Below are 13,248 nucleotides of genomic sequence, written 5' to 3' on the forward strand. Positions count from 1 at the left end.
GGCAGACTTCCCTCCCCATCCGTCTTCCTTCAAAGCAGCCCTCCCATCCCAGAATGCTACATGGAAGAGAAATTCCCCCCACATTGGGCAAAGACATCTTTCATGAGTTGGGCTTCTCATGAGGAACCTGTTTATATTCTAGATCTAAGTCATTGGGTTTCCCCATGTCAGCAAGTAATGCCTCAGCAAGAGAAATGTCAATGATATTAACCTAATGATATGTATCCTGGGTGGAGCTCCCGGAGGGGCAGCAGGTTAAACTACTGAGCTGCTGAACTACTGAGCTGCTGACCAAAAAGTTGGCGGTTTGAATCTGGGAAGCAGGTGAGCTCCCTGTTAGCCCCAGCTTCTGCCAGCCTAGCAATTCAAAAACATGCAAATGTAAGTAGACCCCATTTTGGTGGGAAGGTAATGGCGTTCCATGCAGTCATGCCGGCCACATGACCTTGACAACTCCAGCTCTTTGGCTTAGAAATGGAGATGAGCACCACCCCCCAGAGTCAAACTCTACTAGACTTAACGTCAGGGGAAAACCTTTACCTTTATGTATCCTGGTTAACATAGCAACATGCAAAAGACATACAATAATTATACAAAGCCTTTGTTCAGTGTTGCATAACTACCAGTTAAAGAGAAGAAACCCTAAGGATAGAGTGGCTAATGAAATAATATCCAAGTTAACAGGAAATCTGCTTTTTAATGATGCCCAGGTATTTGGCAGTCAAGGGCAGTTGAGCATGGAGAACCGGTCACTGTATTTCTTCAATTGTAAGACACACTTTTTCCTATATAAACATATCCAAAAATCTTAGAATTACAATTGTATCCTAGAATTGCAAATGTATCTTATGCATTTTTGATGGTACTGAAATTAGAGTGCGTCTTACAATCAATAGTGCCTTACAGTCGAAGAAATACAGTATCCTCCATCCCAGGGTAGATATGAATTGTCCCATAATCCCATTGGGTTGCATTTATGGGCATATCTGTTTCCTGGTGGAGGATATAGAAGCTTTTTTTTTGACATTTACAAGTATCCCATCTCACTTACTTTTCATTTCCCTGTTAGTTTCCAGCCACGCCAACTCAACCTATCTGGCTAACCTATTTGATCATTCTTTTATTTTCTTAAATGTTATTCCAGGAAGAGGAATGGTCTCTTACCATGCCCACAATGGCCCTGTTAAGTTCCTTGTCATGGCCTCTGTGACAAGCAAGCGGAGCAAAAGCAAATCAAGGGATCCTCATTCAGGACTGAAGGATGAAGACCAGCAGAATGCTGTTCCCAGTGAACGGCCGAGCTCTTCCCTAAGCAACCCAAATGACAGTGCTATTTGGCTGGGAGGTTCAATAGGATCAATTGCTCAAAAGAGTGACTTGTCTTCATCTTCGGGATCGCTAACGTTGTCTCATGGATCAAACACAACAGAACACAGGCCTGAGGAGAGTGCGGTTTATGAGCTTTTGAAGGAAGTCTCTCTCAACCAGGGTAAGAAACGTCGGTCCAGAGAAGGGAAAGCGATATCGGTCTTAGTCATCTCTGGAGGACAAGGGCACAGAAGAGTGAACAAGAAGGCAAAGCAGCAGCGTCCCGACGAACTGGTTTCATCTGTGATGGTTTGGCAGATCCCATTGTTAAAGATTTAAAACTGTGACTCCGTAAAAGACATCTGCTTTAGCTCTAAAAAGCTAAACTCATTACAGTGAACTTTCTTCAAAAGGAAATCATGATCGCAGCATCTTAATATGAGATTTGAGGTAACCATTGATTATTGTAAAGCTCTACTTGTAAGACTAGTTTGTTTTGAAGTCTTGTGATTTTTCTTTCTGAAGGCACCTACAGATATCCTGTAGTTGAAACTGTATTTGAAAATGTTTAACTCTAAGTGGAAGCACTCTAACAGAAGAAGAGGCGTAATTCAAGAGGGTTTTTTTTTCAACCATTAATGCCTTCATTTGATTTACAGTTTATGGCTTGCAGAACACAAAATGAAGGCCAGGAGCAAACAGTATTTCACTGATTAGCCTTTCCTAAATAATATCTCCTTACAAAGCAGTATAAAGCACATGCTGCTTAGATTACCAAACATATTTGAGCAATAATTGTTTCAGTATAGTCTGCTAGTTTTAACTCCTGGGTGTATAGATAAATATGTAACATATTGCCTCAAGGAAGTATCACCCAAAATGAAATGTGGGTTTTTTTTATATACTATCTTAGAGTTATATGCTTTAAAATGAATGTTTAATGCTAATTTTAATATTCAGTATTTAAAAAATAAATGTTGCAGAAAATAAATGTTTAAAATATTGAAACATAAAACAAATGTTTTACACATTTTACTTATTAAGAATCTTTATGGAGGGAAAAATTAATCATTTGATCATTCCCAAAAGGTGAGCAATACCTACATGGAATGCATAGTTTAACAAGTATGGACAGTAGTTCATATTTTGGTGCTCATTTGATGTAGTACATTTTGTTGCTGGCAATGGAATGTTCTCGCTTTACATATAGAGCAAATATATTCTAAACAACACTGGGATGGGGGAAATCATAGAGAAACATATGCAAATAACGTGATCTCTCATATTAAGAGACTCTCCATACGAATACAACACTATACTAAACATCAATGCCTGCTGACGAGACATATTGTTAATGCAGGTATTGATCAGAATTCAGTTGCTGTGAATACTAACAAAATTCACTCCCTATTATCTGTGGAAAGAAGCATGTTATAATGTGCAACCCAATTTTTGCCATGCAGAAACACACAGTCAAAGCACTCCCATCAGATGGTCATCCAGCCTCTGATTAAAAATGTCCAGAAAAGGAGATTCGCCACACTCAGATTCATGAGAGATGTGACACATTATAAATGAGATGTCTTTATAGTATACTCCCACCCAGTCCTTTAAAAATATCCTCTATACATCCCCAGAATAACCATACATGAGTAAATCCCATTCTAATTTGCTATTACTGAGGAGACATTGTAACTGCTTGCACCCTGTAAATTGCAAGCCCAGAGCACACCTCTTTCCATCCAAAATGCATTACAACTTCTCTTATTAGCTACAAACAGTGTAGAGGTCTTTACAACCTGTAGGCATCTTGGAGCCTAGGTGTATAAAAGAGTTGCCAGCATTTCATTTCCCTCTTCGCTGACCTCTTTAAGCCGGCTACTTTACTGGATATATCTGAGTTTGTGGAAACACAAGACTGTTTTGACCCATTTCACTCTATGAGAATGTCTGAGGTTCTGATGGTTTGCAAGTTGTAGGTAAATTGGTAAACCGGTTATTATAATAGATTCCCAAAGGGTGGCTAGATCATTATCAGTGGTGCTAGACCACCCAAAATATAACTTCACTCTTTTCTTCATTAATGTAAAATGAACTCCACCGGAAAACTTTAATATGGAAGACCATACAGTTAGCCCTACATATCCACAAGCTCTGTGTTCCTGGATTCAGTTAAGCACTGCTTGAAAATATTCCAAACCTTAGATAGGAAACCTTAATTTTGCTATGCCAAACACTTGGCCGATGTGTACTTAATTACTCTGTTGTAATCTACCATTACACAGATCCTCAGACTCTCTCCAGAACTCATTTGAGCAGTTTACAATTTTACATAATGGACATCATTTTACTAGGCCATTGCATATAATGGGGCTTTTAGCACCCACAAATTCTTGTATCCACTGAGGGTCCTGGAACAAAGCCTCAGCAGATACTGAGATGAATTATTGCCAGTTACTGTTAAGGGAATCTCTAAGATTGAAACCAGATATTGTCTTACTTCAAGTAGACAGAGAAATCAGTGGGATTTCCTTCCAATTATATTGGAGGGACTACTGCAAAGATGATCGAGTCTGCATCCAATCCTAGAGTGATGTAGATGAATAAATCTAAGAGTATCAGAAATAAGAGTTGGCTTGTTTTACTTGGAGAGGAAGCTGAAGATCTGTTATGCGATCACTAGATAACTTGTAATAAACTGACAATTTTTTGTAGCTACAACTGTTTTTTCATTAACAATAACTTCAAACCTTGCCCCTAAACCACTCTCTTGGAATCCCAGAGCTGGAAATATGGTCAAACATAAACTGAAGTGAATAACATCCAGTTGAGTATTGGGTCATTTACTGGAAGGACAGCCAGTGGTCAACAAAAAGAGCTTATGGTTTCTCTGATAGCTAAGAAAAAGTACATTACCTCATTCCCCAACGTGCCCAGGCAGTTCTTCATGACATTCAATTAATTTAAATCTATTTGGAATAGCACTTTTTTTGTTTGACTACTCCTTTTTATTTGCTGTAAAGGTTGTCATATGTATTATGTGAACCCATTTGGCCAGGGAAAGGGAATGTGTGGCTCTCCGAATATTGTGGACTATGACTGAGCAGTGATGATGGGAGCTGAAGCCCAACAACAACTAGAAGCAACACATTCCCCAGCATTGACTACAACGCAGAAAAGATCACTCATTCCTAAAACCATTGGTACCAATTAAACATGTGTGCTCTTGTATCCATTGTGTACTATTTGAAAAGCCGGTGGACTAAATTCTACTGGCATAAGCAACAGGATTGACCTGCATTTGTCATTTATTGTAACTGTCGAGTTGCATACTTCAATGCTTTATGTAGCTCATTGTGTTTCTGGCTCTAAGTAGCCTCATTAACTTTGCTGTCATTCACCAGGAGGGTCCAGAGAAACAAAGACAGTTTTCTGAATTCAGCGGTTTTTGAAGTTGTTGGTCTTGAAACAACCTCCTCTGCAAGCAGTATTTCTATTTTGGAAATAGTTTGTAGTATGTAATTGGGATCAACTGCTCAAAGAGAAAAAGAAAATCAAAGATTTCATTGGGCTAACTCTCTGGATCCCACCCACTAAATTCTGATACAGATTCTGTGTATACGCCGCTAGGCATTATGGCAAAGAAAAGCTTTAAAGTATTATAAAACTATATGTAGGTATAGACTAAAATGCTGCTAACAAATTACTAAATGCAAGATACAATATTTGCTTTGTAATGTAACGCAAACTGGTACTATATTGCTTTAATGTTGGATGCAAGCCAATAGTAATGTATTTGTAGAGTCAACAAACAGAAAGATATACAGCCAGGTTGCTAGGAGGACCAGAGTTTTGTTTCTGACTCCACTTGAAAATAGAAAAGTAAAAAATAATAGGAAGAAGGGGAAGTAGTGCGACCACTACACTGCATTAAGTATTTTCTAACATTTAACAGTATATGCATTATAACCTGAGCCATAGATATTTATGTGTATGTCCACAACAAAGTTGGAAAAATGTTTATTAAAGAAAACTGTGAATAAACAAGTCCTCAAAACATGTCAAGTTTTTCCTCATTTTACTAATGATACGCCTATGAAAGGGTAAATTGTATTGTTCTGGCTGTAAATGTCCTCAAAAAGGACTCCATATAAATGGATATTTAAAATGAAATTGTAATGTATTAATATTAATACACTGATACTTTAAATCCAATCTGATTACATTTTATTAATACACTTATGTGTGCTGGTAACATTACTCTAAATTGATTGAAAGACATGGAAGTGCCATGGTTCTCCATTACTAGGTACAGAATTATTTTCAAGGAGAAGGGACACTTATTTTGGATTGCAACCCTAAAAAATGCATTAAATAGCATAACCACATGGCTCAAAACATTGATATAGTTGGAATGCCTATCAACTGGAGCAGAAATCAGGCTTATCAAACCCTATGGCCATTCTTTGAGCCTGGAGCTATGACAATGGGATTAATTACCTGGCAAATGGTAAGGCATGCCTCTACTTAAAAACCTCTAGAAAAGGAGACTCCCACAAAGAATATTCCACCACCGAATAGCTCTTACCAATAGGATGTTCTTTCTGATGTTTAGGCAGAACGTCTTTTCCTGCCGTTTGAATCCATGGCTCCATTGTGGAGTTTGACAGGGCAATGTAATGGCTATTAAACCATAAAAAGAGAAGAGATGGCACTTACCAAAGCAAAGTTTGTGAACTGATTCTAACAAGGGGGGGGGGGGGGGACAGCATTTCAAATACCAGATGGGAGATCCCTTAGAGCAGTGAATTGTTTATCTTGTAGCTGAAGGCATCTCACCTGACTTTCTTGGTCCATTGTTTCTCCCCACACATGTACTGTAAATTCTAAGGATTCAAGTCATGGTTGGTCAACTGATTGAAGGATACATGTTAGAGTGCCAAAGAGGAAAACTGTTCTGCAGGGGGAAAAATCCCCACAGTTAGTCTGCATGGGGAATGGGTTATTTGACACCCACTTGTTTTATGCTTACAACTTTCATAATTGCCAACTCTTACTCTCTGGCCTCCCCAGAAATGATGCCAGATTTGAGCTTCGTGTAGCAAATAACATTGAAAAGTCATGTAGCAAGACTGAAAAGAAAAGAAGTAGAAGGAAGTGTGGAGGTTTGCAAAACTTCCTTGTAACAAGAGTTTCAGTTATTATAGTGAAAGCTTTTATACAGAATGGGGAATATATTGCTCTCCAGCTGTGACTATACTGTAGTCTCTTAGGGTAGCCGATGTCAAAAGAGGATGAACATTGCAGTCCAATAATATTCGCATGTGTGCCATCCCCTCTTCATACTTTGGGAGTCTTTCTTCATCTGAATGGATTTTGACCCATATATGTCACTTATTAAAAAATTGGTTCTTACCAGTCCTACTGCACTACTCCAAAGCACCACAGAATAAGTAGCTTACACATTACAGCCACTAATCTGCCAGTGCCCTATATATCACAACAAAATAAAGTGATCACATGCACGCACACACACACAATAGGGCTCACAAACAGTGCTTTTATGTGCTACAGACAGCTACCAGACATTCAGTGTTGAACCATCTCCCTCTGACAGGTGAATAGTAAGACCTTGGTAAGATGAATCCATACATTTGACAAAGATGAGAAAAGACAGATGTCTTGCCAATAAAACAAATCCTTGGTAATGCAAATTGGACGTGGGTAGATAGGCAGGGATTCTGTTGCCTAAACCTATCTTGATACATTTTAGTGTATATGCAGTGTTACCTAGTATAGTCACCAACTCACATATATCACAGATATAGGCATAAGCTTTTTTAGCTAATAGTAGTATATACTGTGATAAATTTGTAAGCCTATAGCTAATTCCAACTGGAAAAGAACTACTTAATCAATAGGATTTACATCAGGAAATGATTCAATGGGTCCATTCTGGTTGAGTTCAGTAACTGAATTTCAGTCTTATACTTTAAGATGTCACAATACTTTTCCTTATTTTACTTGATCGTTTTCTCATTACCATAGTATGTCGGGCAGTTTGGGAGAATTGTTGGAAAAGTTATTAATATATAATTATCCGGAGTTGCGGAGAGGCAGCATGGTGTAGTGGTGCAGGTATTGGGACTACAACCCTGGACATCACTCAACCTTTTATTATAAAAGTTAAAGTACAGTATTAACTCTTTTTCAAAAGCAGTGACCATATCCTCCTCTGAGTAGCAAAAGGCGAGAACTTAGTCCATCCCAGGGGAATCCAAATGAATTATTAAACCCTCTATGCTGTTGGCATGCCCTTGAGGGGAAGTGCCAGAGACCCATTGCCATTTCCCCATCCAGCCATTCAAGAAGGTTCTTTTTTTGGTAAGAGCTAATAAACAGTATTTACATTGACCCATGGATAAGTCTATCCAGGTATTTGGTTTTTTTTATATTGTGTCAGAGTTCTGGTGTGAGAGAATTTGCCATCTACAGAGATGTTGCCCAGAGGACTCCCGGATGTGTTACCAGCCTGCTGGGAGGCTTCTTTCATGTTCCCGCAAGCTTGAGCTAACAGACAGGAGCTCACCCTGTCTTGTTGATTCGAACCAGCAACCTCCAGGTCGGCAACTTTAGGTTAGCGGTCCAGCCGGCACAAGGGTTTAACTCATTACGCCACTGCGGCTCCCACAGGTTTTTGGTTCCATTTGGTGACTAACATTTCTAGACTTTTTTGTGAATGTATACAATAACTATGACTGAAATCCTTATTTGGAAATATCTTCCATGGGACTTGATGCAACCTACTTTTGAATAGCCTTGTATAGGTTGTCGCTACATATTAAGCAAAAACCCAGGAGTCCAAAGAGATTGGAGCACATCCTTGCTGTCTCTCTTGATAGGTATCCATGCTTATCTTGCCCTAGAAATAGTATAAATAGGCCACCTTTAAAACCGAGAAAGGAGAAAATTAATGTTGGGATTACTTCCGTGCTGTTACCAAAACTATTTTTATGTTTTTATTTTTTTATTAATTGTAGACATGAGTAATAGAAATCTCAATAATGAAATTCCATTTACATTTTCATTCAATATAATTTACCTTATTTACTTAACCTTCCCAATCCCAATTCCACACTTATCAACCACTTTTGTCCAGCGGTTTTTCTTCCGCCCACCTCCACCTCCGATCCCCAACCATTGGGAACAGCTATATCTTCAATTTGAGTATTATTTGAACTGATCAATCATGATGAATTCTTTATGTTTTCTTTTTCTTTTTAGTCTAGCTAACAGAGTTTCCCATTTCGAGTCCAAATTCTTCTTACAACCGGTTGTGTATTTCATCGTCCTTTCAAAAATATAATCCTGGAGCATACAGTCGGCTAAATATTCAAACCATTTTTTAATTCCCATTTTTTCTGCTTTTTCCAGTCCAAGGCTACTGTTGTTTGGGCCACTTCTATAAAATGTTTTATGATACCTGCCCATTTGTTAGTGCTACTCTTGCTCTCAGTTTTCTGAGTAAAACATACCCTTTTATTCAGCTCTACTTTTTGCCCAATTCGTTCTTTCATCTCTTTCTTTATTTTATTATAAAAAATTATATTTTGTCATAGTCCCACCACACATGCATAAAAGAGCCAATTTTGCCAGATTTGTGCCAACATGGTTTTGATGATGATTTAGTCAATTGGGCTAATTAAAGTGGAGTTCTGTACCATTTGGTCAATATTTTCCATTGTGTTTCTCTGGTCCTAATATGTCAATTTTTAAAATTGAATTAATCCAGTGTCAAATGTCAGACTCATTGCAGTTTAAATTTTCTTTCCATATCTCAACTAATGTTGGTTTCAGTTTGTATTTTTCAATTATTTTCTTATAAATGATACTCATCAAGCCTTTCTCTTTCTCTAATATCCATTTTAATATCTGATCAAAATATGGACTTTCCTTTTTCCTCCACTCTATAACCCTGTATTTCAAACCATTCCATAACAGCCAATTGCTGTCTCCCAAACTATTGTGCTTCACGGGGAACATAAATATTTTTCTCTATATTCAGAGTACCTTAATGTCACACCTGACAGAGTTCTATCTGCATAAGGCACTTTGTCTTCTTGTCTTATAAAAACATGAGATTTTTTTATTGTGCCAGAGGTGAATTGAGAATATACTGCAATTTGCTTCTGATGTAAGAGAATCGGCCATCTACAGAGACGTTGCCCAGGGGATGCCCTGATGTGTTACCATCCTGTAGGAGGCTTCTCTCCCCACATGGAAGCTGGGGCTGACAGATGGGAGCCCACCCCATCTCACGGATTCAACAGCCAATCTTCAGATCTTCAGGTTAGAAGTTGAGCTGGCACAAGGGTTTAACCCATTGCGCCACTGTGGCTCTTACAAAAATTTGTTATCAAGGAACCTTCTCCATGCTCATGCCCCATCCAACCCCACACTGTTGGGGATTGTACATGATAGATGGAAGCTCTTACATGTGCTCGTGAGCCCAGAGACACCCTGCAGAATGAAGCACCACTCAGCTTTGCAGAATAAATAACACAGGAACTTATACTAAATCAACAGAACAATAGTATTTACAATAGTCCCTCTGTCTGCTTACATAAAACAGCAGTTATAGGTAATCCTTTCTTAGTCTATGAAACTGCTCCAGTGAAGAGCAGCAGAAAACAAGGCCTCAGAAATTGTCAGGCCTCTCTGAGTACAGAGCCATTTCTTTCCAGCCAGTACTCAGAAGACTCTCTTTCACACGCACAGAGAAACCTGTTCAAACTAGTTCTCCAGCAGCAGGATAGCAACAGTTACAAACTAATTCCCCAGGTCCTTGCAAACTCAGCCAATCGGCTCCATGCATTTGATTTTCCAGTTGATATACATATAGTATCTTTGCATACCATGACACACATGATACTTTTAAGAACAAACAAAAAGGTTTTGCAGTTGGGGCTGAAAGTCTCCATAAGGTAACCAAACGACAGGCTACCTGAGGCTCAATAAACTACAAAATCAGCCAGTGATGCAAATTTTGTCCTATAAGCCCAGTACACATTTTTTTAAAAAAAATATATCATTTTTATTGTAAAGTTTATAAGCAACTTTGATATAGTTCTTGTTACAATAAAGATAGTCTTTTCTCAATACAATAAAAGTACAAAAGAAGTAACAAATAACACATAACAGGTTTGTCACAAAGGGTGGGGGGGGGGGAAGGAATCGGGGGTAGGGGAAAGAAAAAAAATTACAAATAGACAGTTGCTATAGTATTCCTATTGTTTCCAGAGCCCAAGACATGGTCATTATTTTTTCCTCTTCACATTTAAATTTATCTTTTGTAATTGTTGTATAAATTACACTATATTTATTTTGTAGTTTCGCCTAGGGATTTTCCTTAATTGAGCCTTATATGGAAACTTATTTTCTCTTTTTGCAAGTAATCTATCAAAGGTTTCTAGTCAGTTCTATTGTTTGATTTTCTGTCTTGAGCTATTTCTTGTGTTAATAAATCCATATTCATAATATCCAGTACCTTTTCTAGCCACTTTTCCGTGCTAGGTACTTCTTCTGTCTTCCATAATTGTTCCAGAACTATTCTCGCCACAGTGGTGAGGTAGAAAATTAATCTATCGGTATTTTTATCCAAGTGTGGGTCCATAATCTATATATATAAAAGAGTGATGGAATTCGAGCGCCGAGCAAAACAACAAAATTAAACACCCCCCAACATAGAAATTTAACCACACAATCCATCATCCACGCCTTAAGGTTGAAACAACAAAAACTCCCGTCAAGAACCTCCATGGGGCCTTAAAACCCCAGCCGTCAGCCTGGCTGGAAGGCCCCATGGTGGTTGGAGGAGGAGGGGCCTCCATGCGGCGGGGCCTGTGACGCCAGCCGAAGAGGAAGGCCGCGAGGCCCCAAGGTTTTTCTTTTTTCTTTTCCTGCGTTCAGGCCTGCAGAGCCAAAGGTGTGTGTGTGGGGGGGAGGGGCTTCCAGAAAGACGGCCCCCCCCCCCGCGGCCTCCTCCATGCTTCACAGGCCGGAGGGAGGCCGTCCCCCCCCCCCCCAAAAAAGCCGCCTCAGCCTCCCGCCAGCGGAGGGAGGCCACGAAGCCCCAAAGGTTGGTTTTTTTTGTTTGGACCTTCAGCCCTGGAAAGCCGAAGGTCGGGGGGGGGGGGCTTCCACAAAGTCGGGCCCGCCCCCTCTCCCCCCGCAAAGACGCACCTCGGCCTCCCGCTAGCCGGACGCAGGCTGCCAGGCCCCAAGGTTTGGGTTTGGGGGGGGGGGGGTTGAGATGGAGGCCTGCAAAGACAGAGGCAGGGGTGGCTGCATGGCCGGGAAGAGCCCCCCCCCCCGTCCTAAAGGCCCTAAACAGCCGGCGAGGGCCCAGGCCTGCCACATGGGCTGGGCCGTGAAGGCCTAGGCAGGGCCACCGGGGAGCAGGGCCTTGGCTCCTTGCACCCTCTCCCTCCCTCCCCTTTCCCCCTCTTCAGAGGAGGGTCCTGCCTTCCCACCCTCACCTGCCTGGGCCTCTCTCTCTCCCCCAGGGGTTGGAAAGAGGGGCCGCCTGCCTGGACTCTCAGGCAACCAATAGAACACCTAACATTACAGTGGTGTAATAATACAAACAATATCATCTATAAAATCAGGACATTACATAAAGAACAACACTCTAAAAATGGGAATACCAGACAGGAAACAACCATGGCCAGCTAACACCTCCCAACAAAGGATTCCCCCAGGCAGGAAGCAACCAGGCTTCCAAACAGCAAGGCTATTCAGTGCTGTTCAACCTAACCAAGCAAGATTTCCCCTTCATACTACACCCTCAGGGTTTCAAGCCATGAGGCTACTTCGTCTCATTCAGCCTGCCCAAGAAAGGATGCCCCTATGTAGAAAGCAGTCAGTCTTTGAAACAGCGAGCCTATTCAGTGCAATTCAAATTGGCTAAAACGCCATTTTCCTACAACGCAAGTACCCAGCCTTCCAAGCAGAAAACCTATTCCATTGTATTCCAGCTCACCAAACAAGGATTCACATAAGCAGAAAACACACAGACTTTAAGGCTGCAAGGCTATTCACTGCTATTCCACCTGGTCAACAAATGATTTCCCTTCAGCCACAGCAACGCGTGGCCGGGCACAGCTAGTTCCCAATAAAAAGCATTCTGGTTTGAATTCAAACTGTTTTGTGTAATTTTTGTCAATTTTTTTTGTATATTTCGTACCAAAATTCTTAACCCTCTTACAATCCCACCACATGTGGGAAAAAGTGCCGATGTTCTTGCTACATTTCCAACAATTTCCACTGGTTTTTCCTTTATTGTATCTTGCTAGATTGGAGTCAGGTACCACATGCGGAACATTTTATACCAGTTCTCCTTGATCTCTGTGGCATATGCCCATCTTAACTTCTTTAACCATATCTCCTCCCATTGATTCATATAAATTGTGTGACTTATACCTCTGGCCCATTTAACTATGACTTCTTTTATTTGTTCTTTCTCTAAAGCCCAAGTGAGTAGTTGTTTATATATTATTTTTATTAGTTTTTTAAATTTATTTTCAAAATTTTGTCCCAGAATGTTTCTTTTGTTTCAAATCTTTTTTTTTTTTTTTTTGGTCTTCTTTATATTCTTCTTTGATCTGCCAATATTGGAGCCAATTTATGGTTGGGTCTATTTTTTTAATCTCTTCATGTGTTTTCAGTTTTACCTCTTGGTTGTTAATAATTAGTAGTTGTTTATATGTAAGCCAATTTTCATGAGGGTTTTCTCTTCTGTGATTTGCTTTTCTTGGGGAGAACCACAAGGGAGTTTTAGAGTGGAATCTGTTTGTGTATTTATCCCAAACTTTATAATCACTTATGAAGTGGTTTTTAATTTTTTTTTCTATTTTTGTTTTATCTTTCCATAAGTAACTG

The 13,248-nt window shown here is 39.9% G+C and overlaps 1 protein-coding gene across 4 annotated transcripts in view; it reads left to right on the forward strand.

The window, feature by feature from the left end:
* Positions 1–5,367, forward strand: part of arhgef10 (Rho guanine nucleotide exchange factor 10) — a 161,113-nt gene extending 155,746 nt beyond the window's left edge. For all 4 annotated transcript variants that reach the window (XM_062982811.1, XM_062982826.1, XM_062982821.1 and 1 more), the window contains one exon: positions 1,145–5,367. In XM_062982811.1, coding sequence (XP_062838881.1) covers positions 1,145–1,647 — 503 coding nt within the window. In that variant the 3' untranslated portion in view covers positions 1,648–5,367. The remainder of the gene's footprint in view (positions 1–1,144) is intronic.
* The last annotated feature ends 7,881 nt before the right edge of the window (positions 5,368–13,248 follow it).

This window comes from Anolis carolinensis, chromosome 1 (genome assembly GCF_035594765.1).
Source record: "Anolis carolinensis isolate JA03-04 chromosome 1, rAnoCar3.1.pri, whole genome shotgun sequence".
NCBI lineage: Eukaryota > Metazoa > Chordata > Lepidosauria > Squamata > Dactyloidae > Anolis > Anolis carolinensis.